This window comes from Abramis brama, assembly GCF_963993115.1.
Source record: "Abramis brama genome assembly, chromosome: 1".
NCBI classification, from domain to species: domain Eukaryota; kingdom Metazoa; phylum Chordata; class Actinopteri; order Cypriniformes; family Leuciscidae; genus Abramis; species Abramis brama.
The window spans coordinates 72,856,855-72,883,094 of record NC_139963.1 but is presented as its reverse complement, the minus strand read 5'-3'; the positions used below and the strand labels follow the sequence as shown (position 1 = coordinate 72,883,094).

The 26,240-nt window shown below is 41.4% G+C and overlaps 1 protein-coding gene across 1 annotated transcript; it reads right to left on the bottom strand.

Annotated features, from left to right (window-relative positions):
* On the bottom strand, positions 1–24,641 carry LOC311084976 (uncharacterized protein). Its single transcript, XM_084117343.1, has 3 exons — positions 24,332–24,641; positions 12,405–12,685; positions 1–3,214 (listed from the first exon to the last, which is right to left on the bottom strand). Exons 2-3 carry the CDS (start codon positions 12,436–12,438, stop codon positions 1,791–1,793), a joined length of 1,458 nt encoding a protein of 485 aa, XP_083973469.1. The 5' UTR covers positions 12,439–12,685; positions 24,332–24,641; the 3' UTR covers positions 1–1,790.
* Between the last annotated feature and the right edge of the window lie 1,599 nt (positions 24,642–26,240).

Sequence of the window (26,240 nt, the reverse complement as noted above, 5' to 3'; positions counted from 1 at the left end):
ACAAAAACAGTTGTATTGTCTTGTTCTTAATAAAACAGATTCCAATAAAGTCTTTTACAAAAACAAGTTACAGTGTCTTTTCTTATACCACACTCTATTCTAATAGGTTATATAGTTAGTTAGTAACATACATACTTTATATATGAGAATCACAGATTAATACAGAATAAATTGCATACATATATTTCATTTCTAAAACTACAATGGTGATTAATATATCAGCCCATGTATATTAGGCGTTCTAAAAGAATAAATTGCATGTTTACTTAACAACAGCTAGGTCTGTTTTTGGTAGAGAAAACACATTTACATGTTGATTCTGGCAGTCAACAACAGAGCAATTCACGTGTGCACTACGTTCCAGCATCTTTCTCGACTGAACCAGACTGAACTGAATATGAGGGGGAGAGGGGTGAGCTTCCTGCAGCGGTGTCCATATATGGTATATCCTGCCCCGTCTTGACGTCAAGACGGAGAAGAAATCAAAATCTTGTTTTTTAGTGCGCGTGGGCTATTTTACAAACCAAACAAACTCTTCACTTTTAAATATCGGCTTCCCGGCCAGAGTATAATCATTATGCAATCATAACATACATTGATTCTTGTGGAAAAGTGAAATTTGCAGGTAATGACTCCTTTAAATTGTTTTTGATGATCAATACAACCTTTAATTAACTAGGGCTGCAAGAAGGAATTGATGAAATCGGTCATGAAAATAATCAACAACCAAGATAATTATAGATTAAAGGGGGGGTGAATTACTGTCTCATGAATACTGAGTTTTTTACACTGTTAAAGAGTTGGATTCCCATGCCAAACATGGACAAAGTTTCAAAAATTAAATTGTACGTTTGAAGGAGTATTTCTGTGCCAAAAATTGTCCTTCCGGTTTGTCACAAGTTTCGGAAAGTTTTTTTCGAGTATGGCTCTGTCTCACGTAAGAGAGGGCGGAATTTCCTTATATGGGTCCAAAGGGCACTTCCCGCAGGCGCGCACGCACTCATACACCAGACAGACAGAGAAAGCAGTTTGCCATCAGAGCGCTCTGCTCTGCTGAGGTCGGCTTTTGGAAGTAAATGTCACCCAATAAGTGTGTTTTTGGATGCCAGGGCAAGAGAACCATGCACATATTCCCAAAGAACCCAGCGTTAACGGACCAGTGGATGGAGTTTGTTTTTTTAGAGCATCAACGGAGCTGTGTAAGACTTTCCCTGCATGTCGAGTCGAGATGATTGTTTTACAAACAAAGCCCAGATCGTCTAATGCATCTAATGGATCGAGCAGTCGCAATGATAAAGGTTTGCGTTCGTGATTGGAAGGAACCGGTGAGTAAAACTGGTATCTGCTTCAGATGTCTCTGTGTTGTTAGTGTGGCGCGTTAGCTCACAGCGTTAGCTTCGCCCACACGGCCATTAGACAGTATAGCAGCTAGCACACGGCCCGCCTCCAGCCGATCGATTTTTTCCGGAAATATTCGGTACTGCCTATCTGTCTTTTATAAATATAATCAAACTAAATACTTTTTGGAGATATTAAGGATGCAATACTACTCTAAAGGTACTCAAGATTAACAGGAGATTGAGTGAAAATGGGCTTTTCACCCTCCCTTTAATTGTGTGCTCAATCATGTCAATTTACAGCACTGAAAAACAAACAAAACGCAACTTTATATGTCCGAGAACGGTTTGTAATTGTGCCGTGCCGTACCAGGCTCAAGTGGAAACACAACTGGAACCTTTTCTGAAGGTGGAAAAGCAGCTTTTGTTTCTCAGCACATAAAGATGAACTACTTACCGTGATCTCAGACTGAGGTGATGTGGTTTCTCCACTGCATGGATCTTCAGGTGTAGCTTCAGGTGACTTTTAAAAGAGAAACTGTTTCCGCACTGATCACACGTGTGCGGCTTCTCTCTGCTGTGGATCCTCTCATGTGTTTTCCGAGCTGATGAGTAACTGAATCTCTTGTCACAGTGTGAACACTTGTAAGGTGTTTCTCCAGTGTGGATCCTCTCATGTGATCTCAGTTGTTCTGACTCACCGAATCTCTTGTCACAGTGTGAACACTTGTGAGGTTTTTCTCCAGTGTGGATCCTCTCATGTCTTTTCAGATGTGATGAGTGACTGAATCTCTTGTCACAGTGTGAACACTTGTAAAGCTTCTCTCCAGTGTGGATCATCTCATGTTTTTTCAGATGTGATGGCACACTGAATCTCTTGTCACACTGTGAACACTTGTGAGGTTTTTCTCCAGTGTGGATCCTCTCATGTGTTTTCAGATTTGATGAGAGACTGAATCTCTTGTCACAGTGTAAACACATGTAAGGTTTTTCTCCAGTGTGAATTCTCTGGTGCTCTTTTAACTTGCTTGGTTTAGTGAAAGTCTTCTCACACTCAAAGCACATGTACTCTTTTACACCAGTGTGTATTTTCTCATGTTTATGTAAATATTGCAGCACTGAAAAACTCTTTCCACACACAGAACATGAATGCGGCTTTTCCTTCATATGAACTGCCAGGTGTGCCTTCTGGTGTGATACACAGGTAAATCTTTTGCCGCACTGATCACAGGAGAACGGCTTCTCTCCGGTGTGGACCCTCATGTGAACATTAAGGCCTGCTGATTCCCTGAAACTCTTCCCACACTGATCACATGAGAACGGCTTCTCACCGGTATGGATCCTCATGTGAATCTCAAGACTTCGTTTGGCTGTGAAGCTGTTTCCACACTGATCACATGAGAACGGCTTCTCTCCGGTGTGGATTTTCTTGTGAAGATTAAGATAACCTTTGTGTGTGAATCTCTTTCCACACTGATCACATGAGAACGGCTTCTCTCCGGTGTGGATCCTCATGTGAACATTAAGGTGTGATGATTGACTGAAACTCTTTCCACACTGATCACATGAGAACGGCTTCTCTCCGGTGTGGATCCTCATGTGAACATTAAGGGATGATGATTGACTGAAACTCTTTCCACACTGATCACATGAGAACGGCTTCTCTCCAGTGTGGATCCTCATGTGAATCTCAAGACTTCGTTTGGTTTTGAAACTGTTTCCACACTGAGTGCAGGTGAAAGATTTCTTGGCTTTTCTTTTCTTTAAAAATGTATTTTTATTCTTTGAGCGACTCAAAGGTTTTCCTCCAGGTTTGACATGATGTTCCTCCTCCACTTCACTCAGTTCTTCACTCTCCTTGCTCTCTTCCATCAGGTCTGACATGACAGAAAAAAAATATTTTCAAATTAATAAATAACTCTAAATAATCAAAATATTTCAAAGAGAGAAATATGGAATGAATAGATATTATCCCAATTGATTACCCCAGATGTAACAGATGTAACAGACAACAAATTAATTATACGTTCCTGAAACTTTCCATGAATGAGGTACACTGATCTTTCAGTTATTTAAAAAAAACATAGGCACAAATCTCATGTTTCTGTACTGAGAACTATTATGTTTGATCAATGACACACTTATATAACATATGAACATTAAAATGCACAATATTTGGCATACTGTAATTGAAAAGTAATTGTTTAAATATTTATATTATTTGAATACCATGTTATTTCTTTTGATTTTTTTAAATAAATTTGGGTTTAGATCGCTCAAATTGCTTATGCCACTGGGGTCGGCGGTATCGCCAGCGATACCAGCTCGCTTTTTTTCTTATCAGTTAAAAATAAATTAATTTTGCTCTGTTGACTTTGATATTACAAACAAGTTTCATACATCAATCGATTCTGTTAAATGTGTATTATTTTTGTGTATACTCACAATAAAAACAAAGTGTTGTGCTTTTTGCCAAATAAAGAAAAATAAACGTGATGCGAGTTCTGCCTTCTCTCTGTCAGTGTAGTCCATTCTGAAACGCGTCCGAAAATGAACTGTAACTCAGCGAATACTCAGTCAAACAGGCATACAGACACACAGGCATGAAGCTTGAATTCTCTTCTTTTAAATGAAGTAATTTATATAAAAAACAAATATTCTCATCTTGTGAAATCTGTATTAAAAGAGAGCGATTCCAGTCGAGCTCATTACAGCTCATTCAAATGTAATGTGACTCCGCCCACGGAGAGCGCGCACTATTCAAACGCAAATGTCTGAGACAATCCACGCAAACCTGTGAACGCCCCCATATCAGCTCGAGAAAACACAAGTTTATTCAGATCATTACTTGTTTACACTGTCTCGCAGCGCTGTGAGGAATAATAATAATGGAAAATGTCCCTCAGAAGTGCGGGTATTTTGAGGAGCAAGGATCCGACTGAGCTAAGGAATACTGTAGCCTAGTAAGTTTTTTTTTCCTTCTCAAGTGAATCGCGTTTCTGTGAATGAACGGCAGCCACAGAGATGCACACTGTTTACCACAGCTTGCAAAAAGACAGTTTAAATTTAAATCACGTGTGTGAATGAATGACGATATTTTAGCAAACTGTATTGCTATACTGAGATGAGTAAAAATCGACTTAAATATGTTGAAATAAAATGTAGGCTATTTGTATAAGCAACGTATTAAACTGCAAATTAACATTTATATGCCCTAATATTTCATAAAAACAACGTTACAGTCAGGCGAAATATGAAAGACAACATTTTGTTGACTAGATTTGGGTACAGTTTTTACTGTAGAATATACTGCCACATCAAATAAGCTTTTGTTTAGCAATTTCTGCTCATATGTTATATATATATATATATATATATATATATATAAATATATATATATATATATATATATATATATATATATATATATATATATATATATATATATATTTCACTCGACACGCAAGCGTCTTGGAAGCGTTTCCATGCAAAATTGAATAGGAAAATCTGTTTATATGTCATTTTGACACGAATACATATTAATAAATGTCATTTTGATGTTTAAAAGTGTCTAGGTTTTGACATAAATGCAAATATAAATGTAATTTTACAAAATATTATCGATTTTCAAATACTGCTGTATTGAATGAACAGCTTTTAGCAAACTCTATTGCTATACTGAGATGAGGAATATATACTGTATGTGTTGTCAAAAATAAAGTCATCAACTAACTAATAAATCCTTTACTTTGAAATACGTATGATAAAATGTTTACTTTAGCTTTGAAAGACGTTGACTAGTTTTGAATAGATTATAAAGTTTTTACTGCACAATAGACTGCCACATCAAATAAACTTTTGTTTGCCAATTTTGCTCATATGTTAAATATAGTATGTTTTGTCAAAAATAAAGTCATCAAATAATACGTTTTGTATACTTTAGTTTTTTACAAAGAAAGATTACACTTGAATTGTTGTTGTAATTGTAACCTTTAATAAAAAATATATATTTACAAGGTAGATGTAAACAAACTATTAAAAGGTAAATATATTTTTTTTCTTTAAATAATTTGTATTGTGTTTTATTGGTGACAAATTTGGGGAGAGGATAAATATTCCAAAACTGAAAATACAGTATGAGAATTAACTGCACAATTACTAGACAGGTTTACCTTGGATATTATACAATTTGCAAGCACAATTTGTGGAAAAATAAAAAAAATTGTGATGCTTCCAACTTTGAACCAATTTGGTAGTGTGTGTATATAAATATATATATATATATATATATATATATATGCCATCTGAAAATGCCATCTGAAATCTTCTTCTAGAATGATAATTTTTATGAAGCTTGTATATTTAAGTTAGCTATAGGTGACACACCTGAATGAATGGCTCATTAAGTATGCAGGGACATTGTCTCATCAGGTGTGAAATACTAAATATGCATGATGCTGTTGGATCGTTTACGCCCCATCTGCATATTGGCTTTCCAAACTAAAAGTGTTTCACAAAACTTAAATCAATGTATCGTTTTATGTGAATGATTAGGCAGGATGATTTTCACATCATTTTGAAGAAAAAAGTCTCTAGGCGACGACATCCATTAGTCAAAAGTCTTATTTACACATATTTAGTATGTGTTTTGTGGCCTTATTTCAGAAACTTTCATTTTTAGTTTTTTCAATAACCATGCATAAACATTATTCTCTCAAAAATGAAAACATGTACATAAATGTGGCTCACATATTATGGTAGCCCTGTTTGTGCTTTATAGAGTGAATTTACACCTTTGCCATTAATATGTTTATAAGCAAACTGAAAAAAGCACAAATGTCAGGGCATGTCAGAACATCTCAAGGACCCCAAAAACACCCCAGACCCCAGAGGGTTAAGCCGCGTTTCCACCGCAGGAACATTCCCCAGGAACTAGGCACTTTGTGGTGGTACTCGGTGTGTTTACACCGCAGGAACCAGGGTCTAAATGAAGTTCTGGGTAAATATTTCTCCCTCAGAAAGTCCCTGCTGGCGAGGTAGTACTTTTTCAAAGTTCAGAAACTTTCGGGGTGGGACTTGTGTACTGAACATGCTGATTGGTTGTGTTAACACTGCATTTTGATTGAATGACTCCACACAGCATTCTGTTTTAACCGCCATTTTAAAAGATATATTGCGGTTTGTGGCTTCATGCAATAAGACTTATCTGTCTGCAAATATGGAGTTTAATTAAAAAAACGTCCGCTGGACCGATGACGAGGTTCAGGCTTTATTAAGCATATTTGTGGAAGAGGAAATTTTTCTGCGCGTCCGTCCCAGCCAACTCACGGTCAATGTCCGCAATAGCTGATAACATACATTATCTAATTTTATTAAGTAAAATCCTATGTTTCTTTAATTATGTTAAAAACTACTAAAACGTTTTAATTAAGGGCCATTCACACTGAACTTCTCCTTCCGTTTACTTTACATGCATGTGAAAGTGGGACACAAGAAACATAAGATCACGTGAATTTCACTGCGAGAAAGAACACAAATGTTTACAGTAAAGCAGAGTAGATTGTAAAATTTTACATTTTGGAATGATTATTATTTGTTTGTTTGTTTGTTTGTTTATTTAAAAGGGATAATGCACATTAATGAACATAAGGACAATGTCCAAAGGTAAATGAGCCAAATTTAGCCGTACAGGCTAATTTTCATCTGGAGTCCCTGTATTTGTTATACATGTTTGTAAAAATACGCACAAATTCTGGTAACATTTTTACAAATTGCTTAAAACGTAGTGGGAACGCCCTCTGGGTCTGCCGATTGTCTGAAGCCTTTATAGAATTGGCAGCGAACACAGTGCCTAGTTCCCTATTCAGAGAACATAGGTTATATCAGTAACCAGAGACGTTTTCTTTCATAGGTTCGCTTAAGATGCAATTAAGTTTCCTGTCTTCCTCAGAAACAAGAGGGGGAGGATGGAAAGAGTGAAGGTTAATAACCTGAGAGCGAAATGCTGTGGACAATACTTTGGGCACATATCCTGGTCTTGGTCTTAAAGTCACCCTGACCAGATCATGGGCGAAGTCTATACATGTCTCGCTAACAGAAAGAGCTTGCAAATACCCCACCCGCTTCAACGAAGTCAAAGCTAACAAAAGAGTAACCTTGATAGTCAGAATCCGCTCTGTAGGTGACTCCAAGGGCTCAAAGGGAGCCTCAGTTAAGCCCTCCAGGACGACTGACAGGTCCTATGAGGGTGTTCCATGGGAGCATGCTGGTTTCAGGCACCTAACCCCACGCTTAAATGCCAAGACTAACCTCAGTTTACCCAGGGGGATCTCATCCGACTCTCTATGATCTGCAATAGCAGCAACGTATACTCTCAGAGTGGTAGCGGCCGCTCCAGAAGCAAACTTCTCCTGTAGGAATTCCAGCACTGAACCCACTGGGCACAGACCCAGTCCCCTAGCGTGTGCTAAACACCATGACTCAAAAACCCTCAACTTGGAGGAATACAACCTTCTCGTGGAAAGGGCTCTCCCACTTACAATGGTCTCCTAGACGTCAGCGGAAAGACCAAAGCTCAAAGCTAGTGGCCTCCAATGGGCCATACGCATAGCTTCCAAATGTCGGGGCAAGGATGCCATATCCTGCCCTGAAGCTGGGATAGTAGATCCTCTCCAGTGTGCGTGACCGTGAACCCCCTGCCGGTTAACATGGGACACTACCGCCATATTGTCTGTTCTGACAATGACATGGTGCCCTTCGAGAAAAGGGAGAAAGTGAAGCTGTCCAAGCTGTTTCTGTGCCAAGAGAGTCTACCCAGTCCAGACCCCACATGCTGGCCTGCCCTCGAAAACTGTGCTCCAGCCGGTCAGAGAGGCATCCATCGTAATCATTTGGTGACGGAAAACTGCGCCCATGCGGACCCCTTTCCAAAGGAAGAGGGGGTCCTGCCAGATTGAAAGGGCGTGAAAGCAACTGCATGAACACTCTTCTCTGTGTTTAACCTCAAGCCGAGAGACTGAATGTGACAAAGGACAATATCCCTGTGGTGAGTCACTAATTCCCTGGAGTGGGCTAAAAGGAGCTAATCGTCCAGGATGTTGAGTATATACGGATGCCCTGGAGCCGCAACGGGGCCAGAGCAGCATCCATACAACTTGTGAACTTGCGCGGTCTGTCCCAACCTCGTTAATCGGGGGAAGCTCTCCTTTTTCTGACCTAAGGGTCAGGAACTATTTGAGGAAACTGGAGCGGAAGGTTTGTTAGACCGATTCAGCTCAAAACGCCTATGAGGTTGCTGGCTAGGAAAAGGGCGACCACGGGCTCCTCAAACCGTAGCTGGTGGGGGATGAGCCGAGTCACTCCTCCTAGCCGTGAACTCCGTCCTATGAGAAGGACGTTTTCTGGGTATGAGACGGGGAGGGGTTCGATGATTGCCTAACCCTCCTGGGCATAAACTGCCTGAAGGCAGCCGACTGGGATTTTGCGGCCCGAAACTTGTCAACCACAGCGTTGACCGCCTCCCCAAACAGTCCAGACTGAGAAACTGGGGCATCCATGAGGAAAACCTTCTCTTTGTCGCGGATCTTTGTGAGATTGAGCCATAGGCAGCAGCAGCCGCACCCGCCATAGACCGATCTATAGTATAATATTAAATTCAATTCAATGACTTATATTTTTATATATTTATGACAATAATCATAAGTAAATAATACATTTACACTGAAGTCTACATGCTGTTTAAACGTAAATATTACTTATAAAAAAATCAAGTGAAACATAAGCAACCTTCAAATGCACACATTATTATCATTATTATTATTAGTAGTAGTAGTATTTTTAATACATGGAGACATAGCTATATATACTGTACAATAGCCTAATATAATTATTTCTGTCAATTTCTTTGTTAAACCGAACTTTTATTTTGACAGGTTGCTGCGAAGACCTTTTAGTTTCTATGTGAGTATGATATGATATATCCATCCATCCATCCATCCATCCATCCATCTTCTTCCGCTTATCCGGGGCCGGGTCGCGGGGGGCAGCAGTCTAAGCAGGGATGCCCAGACTTCCCTTTCCCTAGACACTTCCTCCAGCTCTTCCAGGGGGACACCGAGGCGTTCCCAGGCCACCCGGGAGACATAGTCCCTCCAGCGTGTCCTAGGTCTTCCCCGGGGTCTCCTCCCAGTGGGACATGCCCAGAACACCTTCCCGGGAAGGCGTCCAGGTGGCATCGGGAAAAGATGCCCGAGCCACCTCAGCTGACCCCTCTCAATGTGGAGGAGCAGCGGCTCTACTCTGAGCTCCTCCCGAGTAACAGAGCTTCTCACCCTATCTCTAAGGGATCGCCCAGCCACCCTGCGGAGAAAGCTCATTTCAGGTGCCTGTATCCAGGATTTTGTCCTTTCGGTCATGACCCACAGCTCATGACCATAGGTGAGGGTAGGAACGTAGATTGACCAGTAAATCGAGAGCTTCGCCTTGCGGCTCAGCTCCTTCTTCACCACGACAGACCGGTACAGCGACCGCATTACTGCAGAAGCTGCACCAATCCGTTTGTCAATCTCCCGTTCCATCCTTCCCTCACTCGTGAACAAGACCCCAAGATACTTGAACTCCTCCACTTGAGGCAGGAGCTCTCCACCAACCTGAAGAACTGAAAGCTTTTCCAACTGAGAACCATGGCCTCGGATTTGGAGGTGCTGATTCTCATCCCAGCCGCTTCACACTCGGCTGCAAACCGTCCCAGTGCATGCTGAAGGTCCTGATCTGATGAGGCCAGCACGACAACATGATCTGCAAAGAGCAGAGACGAAATCGCGTGGTCCCCAAACCCGACCCCCTCCGGCCCCTGGCTGCGCCTAGAAATTCTGTCCATAAAAATTATGAACAGAACCGGCGACAAAGGGCAGCCCTGCCGGAGTCCAACAGCACCGGGAACAAGTCTGACTTACTGCCGGCGATGCGAACCAAGCTCCTGCTCCGGTCGTACAGGGACCGGATAGCCCTTAGCAAAGGGCCCTGAAGCCCATAGTCCCAGAGCACCCTCCACAAGATGCCGCGAGGGACACAGTCGAATGCCTTCTCCAAATCCACAAAGCACATGTGGATTGGTTGGGCAAACTCCCATGAACCCTCCAGCACCCTGGAGAGGGTATAGAGCTGGTCCAGTGTTCCACGACCGGGACGAAAACCACACTGTTCCTCCTGAATCCGAGGTTCTACTATCGGCCGGATTCTCCTCTCCAGTACCCTGGCAAAGACTTTCCCTAAGGAGGCTGTGAAGTGTGATCCCCCTATAGTTGGAACACACCCTCCGGTCCCCCTTCTTAAAAAGAGGGACCACCACCCCGGTCTGCCAGTCCAAAGGCACTGTCCCCGACCGCCACGCGATGCTGCAGTGGCGTGTTAGCCAAGACAGCCCCACAACATCCAGAGACTTGAGGTACTCAGGGCGGATCTTCTCCACCCCCGGTGCCTTGCCACCGAGGAGTTTCTTGACTACCTTGGTGACTTCAGCTTGGGTGATGGACGAGTCCGCCTCCGAGCCCTCAGCCTCTGCTACCTCAATGGAAGACGTGACGGTGGAATTGAGGAGATCCTCGAAGTATTCCTTCCACTGTCCGGTGATATCCCCAGTCGAGGTCAACAGCTGCCCACCTTCACTGTAAACAGCATTAGTAGGGCACTGCTTCCCCCTCCTGAGGCGCCGGACGGTTTGCCAGAATCTCTTCGAGGCCGACCGATAGTCCTTCTCCATGGCCTCACAGAACTCCTCCCAGGCCCGAGTTTTTGCCTCCACAACCACCCGGGCTGCAGTCCGCTTGGCCTGCCGGTACCCGTCAGCTGCCTCAGTAGTCCCACAAGCCAGCCAGGCCCGATAGGGCTGAAGCTCCTTCTTCAGCTTGACGGCATCCCTTACTTCCGGTGTCCACCGAGTGGCCGTGTTAACAATGGAGCCAAACATGGTACACTCGGACTCAATATCTCCAGACTCCCTCGGGATCTGGTCGAAGCTCTGCCGGAGGTGGGAGTTGAAGATCTCTCTGACAGGGGATTCTGCCAAACGTTCAAACATGGTGTTCGTTATGGACAAGCTGTAACTAGCACAGAAGTCCAATAACAGAACACCACTCGGGTTCAGATCAGGGGGGCCGTTTGATATATGATATAGTTTTTCTCAAATTAAATTTCTGACTCTCAGAGTGCTCTGGAGATTTTATCATGTCATCATATCGTGAGGCAGCAGAGAGTGAAAACAGCGCGAGCGTCACTCGTGCATCTGTGTGTGTGAGGTAAATGAAACCACGCGTCTGCGCTATTCGGTCTCAATATAGATCATTACAAAATAAGTGTACAAAATTGATAAAAAGTTTGAAGAGTCAGTATTATTTAAATCTGATTAATGATAATATGAATGATCCTTCTAAATTTTGGAAATTAACGAAATCTCTTATAGGATATTAAATACATCTACTAATTTTTCAAAAGCTTTAAAACTGAACCAAAGATTAATTACAGACAAGGTTGATATTGTTAATACATTTAATAGTCATTTTATTTCAGCTAGTTCGATAACAGACAATTCATTGGTCATTGATGAACAGGGAACTGATGAGTTGACTAATAGTGAATCAGATTTATTTTCCTTGGCCCCTGTATTGCCGTTCATAAACTACTCTTAAATTTAGACTGTAAGAAATCAGGCGGGTCTGACAAAATTGAACCATTTTTTTAAAAGTGTCTGCAGATATTATTGCCGAACCTATTGCATCGATTTTTAATCTGAGTCTATCCACTAATGTAATTCCGCCATCTTGGAAATCGGCTAAAGGGCTTCAGACAATCGGCACACCCAGAGGGCGTTCCCACTGTGTCTTAAACTACGCAGCGTTGAGTGAACCTATGAAAGAGAACCTCCCTTTACTGACCATTTGTTTAAAAAAAAAAACGAACATTCTGTACCATTTCATAGTTGAACTGTTTATCTAAATGTGATGAAGTGCTTGAATGTCTCTAACATGAATGTTCTTCAGCCTCATGAATGAATGAAGAATAAACACCAACCTCTTTGTTCTTCAGGATCTTCAGTGTGTTTCATTCTGAATTACAGTGGGAGGAGCTTCACTGATGATGTGATTGCAGTGGGAGGAGCTTCACTGATGATGAATTGGAGTGGGAGGAGCTTCACTGATGATGGATTACAGTGGGAGGAGCTTCACTGATGATGTGATTGCAGTGGGAGGAGCTTCACTGATGATGAATTGGAGTGGGAGGAGCTTCACTGATGATGTGATTGCAGTGGGAGTAGCTTCACTGATGATGTGATTGTTGTGGTAGGAGTTGATCTGCCAAAATCAAAAATATACAAGTTACTGAGTTTGTTTTTATGCTCATGGACATCAGAATATAATGTAAATTCTTTCAAATATACATAATGGTAAAAACAACATAAACCGAAATAAACATAGGCTACTGTTAGATTTACTGATAGATTGAATGAACAATGCCAAACCCAGCGGTGAGGGAGAAAACTTAGCCTCCTATTATCACTGAAAAGCTGCTTTGAAACAATCTATATTTTTAAAAGCGCTATACATGAAGGTGACTGGATTTGACTTAATGAATAAATTTCATATTTCATATTTAATCTGATAGTTTTGTAAGCCGTCATGTTCATGCTACTGTACAGGGATGGAAATTAGCACCCGCCACCGGCCAAATGCGGGTGATTTTGTGTTGTGGCGGGTAAACTCGCTTGACCTACCGGCCACCGTGGCGGGTAAATAAAAAGAGCATACTGTTTCACACGGACGGCGGGCACTTTTAGAGGAGCCACACCTTCAAAAAAATGTGGCGTTACATCGCAGGCGTTAAGAGGTCTGCAGAGAAAACATCTGTCGGTGCATAGGACGGCCCGATCCGCGATCGTTCTCCATGGTTCTGACCAAAGAAGAGCGCTTTGTAATCTCCATTACGCATCGGTCTGGCGTTGTCTCTTAGTGCGCTACGAAGACTCTAGTCTTGAGGTATAACTTAACTAAAGGTATACTACCACTAAAGGTACCATTGCTAGGCGTCTTCAGGGCTATCATCCACTCGCGAGGCAGAGGCGCTGGCGCCCTCAACGGCGCTGGTCGCCGAGAAAGATATGATACGCAAATATGTCTGGAGCGGTCTGACGTGACATGCAAGACATGATTTTGATCACTACATTGAGTTTTTTTTATAGAAAGACTCTTTTTAAAAGATTTTCGTTTTGTATAAATTGTATCTTAATTTTGATCAATGTTTTATCAACCAATTGACTGTATAAAAATAGGAAGAAAATATATAGCAGACAATGTAATAAGGCGCCGGCATGATCACTTGCATTGCACGTGAACTGAAGGGGCGCCGAAACTCAGCTTGTGCCTTGCAGATTTTAGAAATATAGGCTATCTATAATAGAAAGCTTTAAATGTCTTCTTTTAAACGAAAATATTCAAAACCAAAAGAAATAGGCTCTCTGATTGTGAAATCTATATGAAATGTGCATTTCTCTCTGGCGTTCAGAATCCGCATCGTCAACTTCATCTTTGTCCACGAATGGCTTAAATGAGCAACTACTAGTCGACTAGATTTTTTTTTCTCCACATATTTTCGAGCCAGGCTCAGGCCATTCTGGGTTGAGCGAGCGAGCACAAATTATGAGCTTATTGACGATTTTTTTAGTTCTTGACAAAATTAGTAGCCTATATATTAAACGTTGTTTTTTTTTTTTTTTTTTAAGACAAGTTTTGGGTGGGCCTGTTGAAAAGTGGGTGGGCCTACTAACGCACCCATAATGCTTTGCCTGGTGTGTGTATAAAAAAGAAAGAGAAAATTTCAGTATTTCATTAAAACTTTTTTTATGATTAAATTAAATAAACTGCTTAAGTATTGTAGATTTTGTAGTATTAATTTTCACATGCAGTTACACATTGTAGGTTAAAAACAAGAAAGTGGCTGGTAAAAACATTGAGTGGCTGGTAGATTTTGAAATCCACCAGCCACAGTGGCCGGTGAACAAAAAAGTTAATTTCCATCCCTGCTACTGTATCAGATATCAAGCAGATCCTCAGGAAAGAAGCATGATCACACACGGATGGGATGAGTGATGGAATTTATTCTCTTTTAAAGAGGAGTAGTATGAGGCAAAATTAGCAAAAACACAGATAGCGTGAATGCTAAAAGGCATGAATAATGCAACCCTGTGTACCGTACATAATTGCACATATGTAGGCAACAAAACACATAACAGTGTTTCACAAAATATAACTATGTAATCATCCAAGTTCTCTTTATCTGGAGAGTAAGCACTTTTCATTTATTTATTTATTTATTTATATGTATTAACATGGTTGCAAAAACATTTATGCCTAGTTCAAAATTGTAAGTGCCATTGTTTAATTAAGTGTAAGTGACGTTCAATTATTGTGCTTTTACATTTTATGCCATCTATGCCTTCCTGACAAAAAAACAACAACTTTTGTTTATTGTTTTATATTGTGGTTGATGATACAGTAATATCCATTGGTGTAGCTAGCTATATATTGAAAATGGGTAAAATTCACCAAGATACATTTCTAGTTTCAACATTATTTGTTCTTCAGAAAATGTGCGAGCATTAAAAACGTACACTAATGTAACAGACTTTGTTGAATTCTGTTATGATGCACTAATTCTGGATGTACTGGCGCTCGTTGTATGCGTGTATGCAATGTATTTTTCCCTTCGGGGCTTGCCGTAGATAGGCATGTGTCATGCGCACTGGGTACTGGAGTGTCGCGGGTTTTTAGAGTTGGTGATCTGATGTGTTGGATAATAAAGTGGAGAAGAGTGAAGAGTTCAAACTTCTATCGTTTATTGTTTTCTTATTTCTAAGTGTTAGGCGAACCCTGTTTGAACGCTCGGTCACATTGGTGGCAGCGGTGTTGTTTTGATTTATTTGCGTTTATGTGATCCAGTGTTACGGCGGGTGTTTAACTAGTTAGTTTACAGTGAAAAGAGTTAGCGCGCGCGGGTTCAACGTTGACGCGGCCATCATGTGGTGTAAAGACGATGAGGATTTCTATTCGAGACGGGACCGCGACAAGATCAACAGGCACGTGAAAATCGAGCTACCGCCGCCGTTCTCTGGTGACGAGAAACAGAGCTTTCTGTGCTGGGCGCGGCAGTTCGAGGTCGCCGTCAGGGCGCTCACAGAGGGAGATGGTCCTGCGTCGGTTAATTATGAGCTGGTGAGGATTCTGCCGACACGTTTAAGCAACGCGGCATTTCTTCTGTGGGACAGCCTTCCTAAAACTGTTCAGGCTGACTATACAGCTGTAAAGGAAAGACTAAAGGAGGCTTTCGGGCAGAGGCAGTTTATGGATCGCTTCAGAGCCAGTTTATCAGCCCGCCCTCGTGCTCCACGGGAAAGTTTGGAGGTGTATGCGGCGGAGATAAGCAGGTTAGTGGACGAGGCTTTTCCTGAATATGGCGACAAGGCCCAAAGAGAAGAAAAGTTTCGTCGTTTCTTGGCTGGTTTGGATCCTGTGCTCAGAGCTAAATGCCATGAACAGGGAGCAACAGATTTGGAGGAGGCCGTGATAATTGCAGGTCGGTGCGAAAATGCCAGAGACTCAATAAAGACTGATTACATGCCTGTTAATGCTGCCTATGGTAATAATGATGGTGGTGCAGTGGCTGCTGTCCACTCTGTGACTGATAATGGAGGACTATATAGAGCAGTGGATAGATTAACAGAAGAAATGAGAGATATGAGAATGGAACTGAGGCGCTTGGGTGATGAAAACCAAAGACTGAAGTCCAGTGTGAGTCCTAGAGCAATGGATGAGTGGAATGGAGGCCGCTCTCAGCCTAGTGGAATGTGCCAGTGTGTCTGCGGGGGCCGTGGATGCCAGTCACGTGTCTTTGACAGTGCGCAGAGGGGCCGTTCACCTGAGAGGAAATCATTCCAACACTTTGAGCGTACGTCAGGTATGGATGTTCGTGGTTATAAAGACTCATACTCTGCTCAGTCTCCTGCAAGACGCAGCCCTAGCCCTGGTCCTCGCAGATGGAACAGCATTGAGGATGACTCGAGAAAGCGGGGAGTGCGTTTCATGTCTCCTGGCGGAGTGGAGCGCCGCAATGGGCCGGGAAACGGACTTTAGCTGATGTTGCGGCCCAAACACCAGCTATGCTGCCAGTGGGCCCTGTAATGGACAATGTTGATGATGGTGACTCAATTTCAGAAAACATCAATGTGATTGTGGATGCTGGCCAGGAGCTGGTGTCGTATGTGAGAGGAATAATTGAAGGTGTGGAGGTTCAGATCTTAGTGGACTCTGGTTCCAGTGTATCTCTCATGAGTGCCGATTTCCGTATGTCAATTCCAACACTTCGCAATCGGCCATTGAAAAAGGACTATGTGTCAGCCCGTGCTGTGAATGGACAAATGCTAGATACACTCGGCACCATCACAGTAACATTTCAGCTGGGAACTGAGTCGTGGCAGCATGTATTTCATGTGCTAAGAGAAACCACACAGACTGTGTTGCTGGGCTGGGACTTTTTGTTGAAGAACCATGCTTTACTGGACCTCAGCCGTGCTAAGCTACAACTGTGGGACATCTCAGTTCCTCTCCTTACCAGCAAAGATTTTGTTCCACTGTGCTGCAACGTGTCACTGGCCACCGCTATGAACTTGGCACCCCTCAGTGAGTCAGTGGTGGCAGTTAAAGTGTGTACACCCAACGCAGCCCATTTGGCGAGTGACTTTGTTGGCTATCTGGAACCCAATGTGGCGGAGTCTTCTGGTCTCGTGGTTGCTCACACAGTTGCCATGGTTCACAACGGACTGACAAAAGCTCGGGTTTTGAATCCTACTGGACAGGACATTTCATTGAAACAAGGTATGCACCTGGGTGAGTTTTACACAGTTGATGACTCAGATGTTCAATTGTTTCATGCTCCAGTTGACGTAGCTGCAGCGACCTTTTCCAGGGTCACGCCTCCTGTGTCGTTGGATGAGTCGCCTATTTCTGAATCTGAGCGAGCTGCGCTTTCAGCATTGCTGTTGGAATACAATGACATCTTCAGCTCCTCCAAACAGAATTCCAGTAGATGTACACTGGTAAAACATCACATCAGAACTGGTGTGCAGACTCCTATCAAACAGCGTGCATATCGTGCTTCCCCTGAAAAACGTGCTGAGATAGAGAAACAAGTGGCTGGCCTGTTAGAGGATGGAGTCATTGAGGAGAGCTGTAGTCCCTGGGCGTCACCAGTCGTTTTGGTGAAAAAGAAGTGTGGCACATGGCGTTTTTGTGTAGACTACAGGCGATTAAACAGTGTGACTATTAAAGACTCTCATCCTCTACCCCGTGTTGATGACACATTGGATGCGTTATCAGGTGCAGTGTGGTTCAGCACGCTAGATTTTTCGAACGGTTACTGGCAGGTGGAAGTTGCTGAGGAGGACCGAGAAAAGACGGCCTTTACAACGGGACAGGGCCTCTATCAGTGGCGGTCCATGCCGATGGGCCTATCCAACGCCCCCGCCACATTTCAACGCTTAATGGAGCTTGTCCTCAGAGGGCTCCCGTGGCACATCTGCATGGTATATCTCGATGACATTTTGATTTATAACAAAACATTTGAAGAACACCTGTCTAGCATGAGAGAGGTGTTTTCAAGAATCCAGTCTGCTGGTTTGAGACTAAATCCAGGCAAATGTCACCTTGCCAGAGATCACGTGGTCTTTCTTGGCCATGTCGTTTCTCGAACCGGTCTTCAACCTGATCCAAAGAACACAGAGAAAGTTTTGAACTGGCCAATTCCCCGTTCTCCTTCTGAGGTGAGAGCCTTTGTGGGCCTGTGTTCCTATTACAGACGATTTGTCAAGGATTTTTCTAAACTTGCTGCTCCACTAAACCATCTCGTCGGGAAAAATGTGCCCTTTGTGTGGAACGCTGTGTGCGACAAATCATTTAACCTTTTGAAAAGTGTGTTGTCATCTGATCCTGTAGTGGTATTGCCTGACTTCAGTGTGCCTTTTAAAATGTACACTGATGCATCCAACCTGGCCGTCGGGGCAGTTCTTGCCCAGGACAGAGATGGACTTGAGCATGTGGTCGCATACGCCAGCCGGGCATTGAATTCCACACAAAGGTGTTGGTCCACCTTTGATCGTGAGCTGTGGGCTATTGTGTGGGCAGTAAGGGAATTCAAGCATTACATTGGACTTGCCTCCTTTACCATTATCACTGACCATCGACCACTCTTGGCACTTCGGCGTATGTCCATTGATGATGATCCAACAGGAAGAAGAGGGAGGTGGATTCTGGAGCTTGATCCATTGAATTGGGTCATTGTTCACAAAGATGGGAAAAACCATAAGAATGCGGACGCGCTTTCTCGCCGCCCTGAGACACCTGGCCCTAACGAGGCAGAGGCCAGTGTTAAAGAGGTACTGGAAGTGAATGTGGTGAGTTCTAATCAAACAGATGACATTCCATGTTCCTCTGAAGTCACTGATTCGGCAGGAGATGCGACTGCTGTCAACTCACATGACAATTCAGACTGCATGTCGTCCATGAATGTTTTGTCACACAGCTTATCAGACATTAGGGCAATGCAGCATGCTGACCCTGATATTAAGACTGTGTTGAGCTGGGTGATGCAATCCCAAAGACCATCCAGGAGAAAACTTCAAGAAGCTTCTCAGTGCTTACGGAAGCTTTGGACTGAATTCAACCGTCTTTCTATAATTGATGGACTGTTATGCCGCTCAGTTTTCTGTCCCCTCACAAGTGCCCCTGTAGTCCAAATGGTTGTACCCTCTGCTCTAGTATCGGATGTTCTTTTGCAGCTGCATGGGGCCCCAGCTTCTGCCCATTTCTCTTCGGAGCGTGTGTGGGAACGGGCGAGACAATTTTGTTACTGGCCTTCTATGTACAGGGACATCAAAGCATGGTGTGAGCAGTGCAAGGCATGTCAGACACGGCGCGGTCCGGTTCCAGCCCTCTGTGCACCAATGGGGGGGTCCCAGTCTGTACGGCCATTTGAAAGAGTGGCTATGGACATCTTAGAGCTGCCTGTAACTTCAAAAGGAAACCGGTATGTGCTGGTTGTTGAGGACTATTTCACCAAATTTGTCAACCTGTATGCTTTGCTTAATCAGTCAGCACAGACAGTAGCACGTTGTCTGTTTGAGGACTATGTTCTGATTCATGGCGTTCCAGAGACTTTGCATTCGGACCAGGGTCGTCAGTTTGAGGCGGAGGTGGTTCAGAATCTCTGCCATCTGCTGAGCATTAAAAAGACACGCACCACTCCCTACCGTCCGCAGTCGGACGGTATGGTTGAACGATTTAATCGGACCCTGATTGATCAACTGGCTAAGACTCTTTTGACCTATGGTGGGGAATGGGACAATTATGTGAAACATGTGGCTTTTGCTTACAACACAACGACTCACTCCAGCACTCGTTTCACACCTTAATTCTTGGCCCATGGTCGGGAAGCACGGGTCCCTGCTGATGTACTGTTACCCACCCGTGCTCTTGTTCCTCAGATGTCAGCATCACATGCTGAGTTTGTTTCCAAATTGCTGACAGAACTGAACTCTGCATTTAGCAGTGCACGGATGCACAGTGAGGCAGCTCACGACCGCCAAAAACTGTACCATGATGTTGGATTGCGTCACCAGCCCTATGATGTAGGTGCCATGGTGTGGCTCCACAATCCGGTGGAGAGCCGCATGAAACTGGCACCCCATTGGAAGGGGCCGTATAGAGTAGTGCAAGTCATGGATTCATGTGGGGAACAGGGACTGACTTACCGGATTGTAGATCCTTTTGACTCTAGTGAGAGGTCGCAGGTCGTGCATTACAATAGGGTGCGGCCTTACACATTGCCTTTTTCTCTTGTGTCACAGAACCAGACATTGTCCAATGTTTCGGACTCACAGCCTGAGTCTCTTTCCATAGAGTCAGGAGCTAGTAGAGGAGCGAATTATCAATCTGGTAGCTAGTAAACACTAACATGGTAGTTTTAGATGGTTAGGATGCTATCGCTATCATTCTCGTTCAGATTTGAGCATTGCAATCGACATGCAAATCGCAAATGTTTGAGTTAAAATGTTTAGTCTACTAAACATGTATAAATTATGAAAGGGGGAAGATTAATAATATTATCATTGCCCATATGAAAAAAACCTGCATGCTTCATATACAGTAACCGTAAATCATTTTACGACAGCGGTAATGGACAATTCCGCTTCCAACCTGTAGGGCGACCGCAGAGGAAAAGTTCCATGTTGTTGCTTTAATAGGCTTGTTGCAGTAACAGTGATGTGCTATGTACTCTGTTTTGTGTTTCATTGTGTTCACAGCTGTTTGTTGTTTATGACGGTTGATGTTATTATTCTGAAACATAAACGGGGACGTTTATTTTGTGAGGGGGGGACGTATGTAACAGACTTTGTTGAATTCTGTTATGATGCACTAATTCTGGATGTACTGGCGCTCGTTGTATGCGTGTATGCAATGTATTTTTCCCTTCGGGGCTTGCCGTAGATAGGCATGTGTCATGCGCACTGGGTACTGGAGTGTCGCGGGTTTTTAGAGTTGGTGATCTGATGTGTTGGATAATAAAGTGGAGAAGAGTGAAGAGTTCAAACTTCTATCGTTTATTGTTTTCTTATTTCTAAGTGTTAGGCGAACCCTGTTTGAACGCTCGGTCACACTAATTTACTCATGAAGCCACAATAGCATCCCTATATTTTGGGACTTAAAATTAACCATATTCGGCCAAAAGAAACCAAAAGAAAATTTTAAGAATTGAAATCTAAAAGGATATTAAAATATTTGTAATATGAGTTGCAGGCATGCAAACTTTGGGCAAAAAAAAAAAAAGTTGTGCTTCTCCCCGTTTTTAAAATGTCACCTTTGGCATACAGTAGCTATAATAAAACAAAGATGGCTTAATATTTTGGCTTTCTTCATTTGCGTTAGTCTTTCATCAGAATATATTTTTTAACAAAATCAAAAATTTGAGCCGGTGTTACGGATCAACTGGGGATCATGTTAACTGGGGAACGCGCGTGCACGCAGATAGTTTTACCTGGATTTCCAGCAGATGTTAGACGGCTACAGATTCGTCGCAGCCATTTTTCACGGATCCATGATTAAAAACGTATGTTTCACCAGTTGTATACACACTGGTATGCATAATAAAGCGATTTGTTTTTGAAGTGTGTATTCCTGCGTATTTGACGCAATTTCAAATAAGTTTAACATACTTAAGTGTCAAGCTCAGAAACCACGCCTATGTTAACATGGGGCATTCGGTTTCATTGGATGAACAGACTTGTCAGTGCACTTCAGAAGACGTGTAAGAATCTTCTTAACATTAGTGCATCATATTTTCTGTAGTGTGTTGTCATGAGTTCTAATCACAAATAACAACAGACAGTAGATAAATTAAAGTAGCTAGGCTACCTAAAAGAAACATAAATTTCAAAGTCATTTACATTTTTTTCAAGTTGCATTTATTGATCTGCATATAGCCTAATTTTATAATGGATCTATTATTTTTTATTTAAAAACACTTATCAGCTTATTTTACTCTGCTGATTATATTAAGATCTCTTTTCTGTACAACCAGCTCTGATGCCTCTGTATCCTTTTCCCTGGACATAAAGCAGCTATGCTTATACACGTAGGGTCATGAAGTTAATTATCTCATGAACTTGTAACATTTTCAACAGATTTATAAAATAAAAAAATAAAAACGAATTTTGACTCTTCTTTCAGAACAATTCTTTATAGCAAATATATAGTAATATTAAATTACACATTGTGTTGAGCTTTCCTGTAGCTCAAACAGTAGAGCGTTGGTGCTTACAACGCCAAAGTCATGGGTTCGATTCCCAGGAAAAGCAAGAACTGATAAATGTGAAGGTGTACTTTGACACGTGATGTAAGTCACTTTGGATAGAAGTGTCTGCCAAATGTGTAAATGTACATTATGCTCAGGAGCATGAACTTGAATGCTGTGTATATGTCTTGTATTGGACATGTAGAAAACACTTTGTCTTTAGTGATTAAAGTCCACCTTAAAGGCAACCACAAATTGTATTACTGAAATAAGCAAAATATATGATATAGTGATAATGAATTATTACAAATATATACTGATATTCTCTATGGCTAATATTCTTATAGGCCTACTGTCACCAACCTCTTAATCATTTGTCACCTCACACGAATAGCTTGACCCTCTCTAAAACAAGAGGAAATGCTTTATTGTTTACTTTTTTGCTGACCTCCTTAACAAAAGAAATATGACACAATCTTTTTATGTAATATAAATTTAAATTATGCCAGTTCTCTTCATTTGACTGGTACCATGAATCTCATTAACATATTCTCTTTACTTGTTATTCATCACATCATGTGCTTTCATTATTGTTGTCTGCTAACCATTAGGAACAGATTAAAAGGTCTATAAATGAAGTGTCGTTGTTAGGCCATATACTGCCACAGCAAATGGATGCAATTAAAGTTAGACAAATCAAAAACTTTGCAGGATAACCAATATCCCGATCGCTGCTCAAGAAAGGAGCGTGATTATATAAAGAGGAGATGTGAAAATTTCACAATGAAGGGTGATGATGTGTTAAATTGTTCTTAAAAAGATAATACAACTGTGACATTTATTTACTAATATAACATGATTACATTAGATGGAGAGCAGAATAGGTATGAAGGCCAAACTGGCCAATGGGTAAGACAAATGTATACATATACATTGCAAAACAAGTAACTGTTCTTCATTAACATGTAACTTAAGTCTATAGTTTGTTCTCCCTTCTTTAGATTGAATGTTCAGAATGTGGAAGGTGGGACTGTGTGGTCAGATCTTCCATTGTTGGCAAATACAGCTGTCCTGCATGCATGCACATTTGCCTATTTTTTTCCTTTTTTTTTTCCTTTTTTCCTTTAATACCTGTTAGCTAATGAATATGTTTGTTGAACATTCCCCTGAATAAATGCTGTGGGTAATTCACTGGATCCATAAACTATGGCTTCTCAATTTTCAACACTCTTTAGGAACATTTATGGAGTGTAGCCTACTGTATGCTTTATGCTTTATGCTTTAACTCATTCCTCCTCAGTAACATTAAAATAAATAATAAATAAATGCTTGACATCCCTTTTACCACAGCAGTATTGCTGCTCAATTTAAATTAAGCCACAAATTGGCATCATAACAATAATCTGTGAATATATATGCACTGCAAAGACACAATGTCAATAGCATAATTTATTTAATGTACTAACAGTTGTCATCAGATATTCAATTTCATTGAAACGAGTAACAAAATAATGTGGGCGTGGTCTGTGTCGTGAAATTAATACACATTAAAACTTCCCTTAAATGCGTCTGAAACATTCAGCAGAGCAGCGACAGAGTAAACAACAGTGTCCTAATATGATACAAACATTTACCAATAACGTGGAAAGCTTTTAAATCTGCTCAGTGAAAGATTCGCTGTGACGAATCTGTCACCGTTCAACATCTGCTGGAAATCCAGGTAAAACTATCTGCGTGCACGCGCGCGTCCCCAGTTAACATGATCCCCAGTTGATCCGTAACACCGGGAAAGTTTCTTTGAAATTTGGTTGATTTTTCCATGAAATGACTATGTGTTTGTCTGAGAACCTTTTATACATCTTTTGTACACATATTAACCTGCAGATTCTAAAATGATATGCACTGTGAGGTAAAGTACAGATATTTAGAGTGTCCCTTATTTTCCTATAAAGATCTACGATTGTCCCAATTATTTTTCTTTCCATAAGTTGGCAACCCTAAGCCTAACTGACGATGCTAGCCAAACAAATATTATATCTTAGACTGCTATTCAATCACATTGAAACTTAAAACAACTTATATAACCATTAAGTGTGCAAACATACCTTTAAAGAAGAGTAGTACGAGGCAAAATGAGCAAAAACACACCGGAAGTCCTGCTCTCTCACTCCTGCATGGACCAACACACGCGCGAATGAAGAGATCACGTATCACGATTAAAAGCGCCAGTTTCAACGAGAGAAATCGCTAATTACACGGATACACGTCATTAAGTATTTATCAACAGCGTTTTAACACGATATACACAGTGATAAAGAGACCGTAAATAGGACGTATGCATGAGAGAGTGAAAGATGCTTCTGCTTTGCTTTCACAAGCGCGAGTGCTTAAAGGGGAAGAGAAACCAGCTTCTATGGCAAGCCAAAAGGGTCCGTGTACGTTTTGATAGTTTGTTTTCCAATTTGAAATGAAGCAGAAACGAGAAAACTTCCATAGTATATTTTTTTACTACTATGGAAGTCAATGGGACCCAAAAACTGCCTGGTCACTGACATTCTTCTAAATATCTTCCTTTCTGTTCAGCAGAAGAAAGAAATTCATACAGGTTTGAAACAACATGAGGGTGAGTATATGATGACAGAATTTTCATTTTAAAAGTGAACTTCTCCTTTAAAGGTGCAAGATAACTTATGTTAACAAAAACACAAATAAAAAAGTGTTTGATATAAGTGACTTTGTCTTTGTTGTTTTTAATCAAATAATTGTGAACCACAAACCGAGCCTTCGTTTTAAAGGGCAATTTCCAAATATATTTTATTTATTTGTTACAATAGGACTATGGGTATTTTATAATACAGCATAAATAAAAACAAACACACGTAATATGTATGCCTATTTGGTTTTGTTTGTGTGAACTTTTATCCCCAACCATATTTCTTCATGGGCTCCACGCCAGGGGTCACGCTCAGCACCCTTACTTCCCATGGTACTAACTGTAATTAACAGTACTGACCAGGGCCGGAGTGGGGCCACTTTTCAGCCCGGGAGTTTCAGGCCCAAGACCGGCCCTCTTTTTCCATGGTGGAGTTAAAAAATTAACACTTTTCCCAAATTGGATAAATGAAGCAACAATTCAGCTCTTACTATTGTGTAGTTTTTATTAATACCATGGTTCAACAAATAATGTAAAGGTTAAATAATAATTCACTTAAGCTGAGAAGTTAACAAAAAAATATTCCACAAGGATAAGATGATAAATTAACAAAAGCAGAAAGAAAGAAAGAAAGAAAGAAAGAAAGAAAGAAAGAATTTGAAATGTATCCAACTCTTCCACAAAGAGGCATATTGAACTAATGTTTACAGATTTATTTGTATTCAAAAATAATGCTTTTTAATAAAAAAATTGTGATACCTACTTTCAGATAAATAAGGCCTATGATTAATCAGATGCAAATAGAAATATAAAACCAGTCCTAATTGAAAGAAAACAAGTTGGCAAAAAGATTGAATCCAATATTGGGTGATAATATAGTATAAAGAGAGATTTATAAGCTATTATAGTAAGAATCTACAAAAGAAATAAATAAAATAATGAAGAGGACATTTTACTGCAGATCAAGCTTGAGTTTTGTTATCAATATTAAATTGCATAATATTTGAATCCATGAATCGCCATGTATTGGGTGATACAAAAAGGCTAATATTTTAATTAAATTTGATATTTTGCTTGTGAATAGGTTGACAATGCTACAACGGTATTAGCCGAATAATTACGTTGCAGCGTTGCTTCGGTCTTTACCTGGTGTTGTGCTTTACCTGTGTTTGTCCTCTTGAAAATAAATCTGTAAGTTTGGCACATTTGGCAGCATCCTCCTCCAATGCCTTTCTTTTTTCAACCTGGCTTTTTCAGCCCCTCCTGACCTCTTCTCTTCTCGAGACAAATGTGAAAAAAAAGAAAAAAAAATTCCTCGACCGGCCCAAAAGTGAAGCGGCCCACTGGGAATTCTCCCGATT

Coding starts and splice junctions, on each gene's coding strand:
- LOC311084976 (XM_084117343.1), bottom strand. CDS start 12,438: ATGAAACACACTGAAGATCCTGAAGAACAAAGAG. Junction 3,215..12,404: donor AGATCCTGAAGAACAAAGAG/GTTGGTGTTTAT, acceptor CTGTCATGTCAG/ACCTGATGGAAGAGAGCAAG.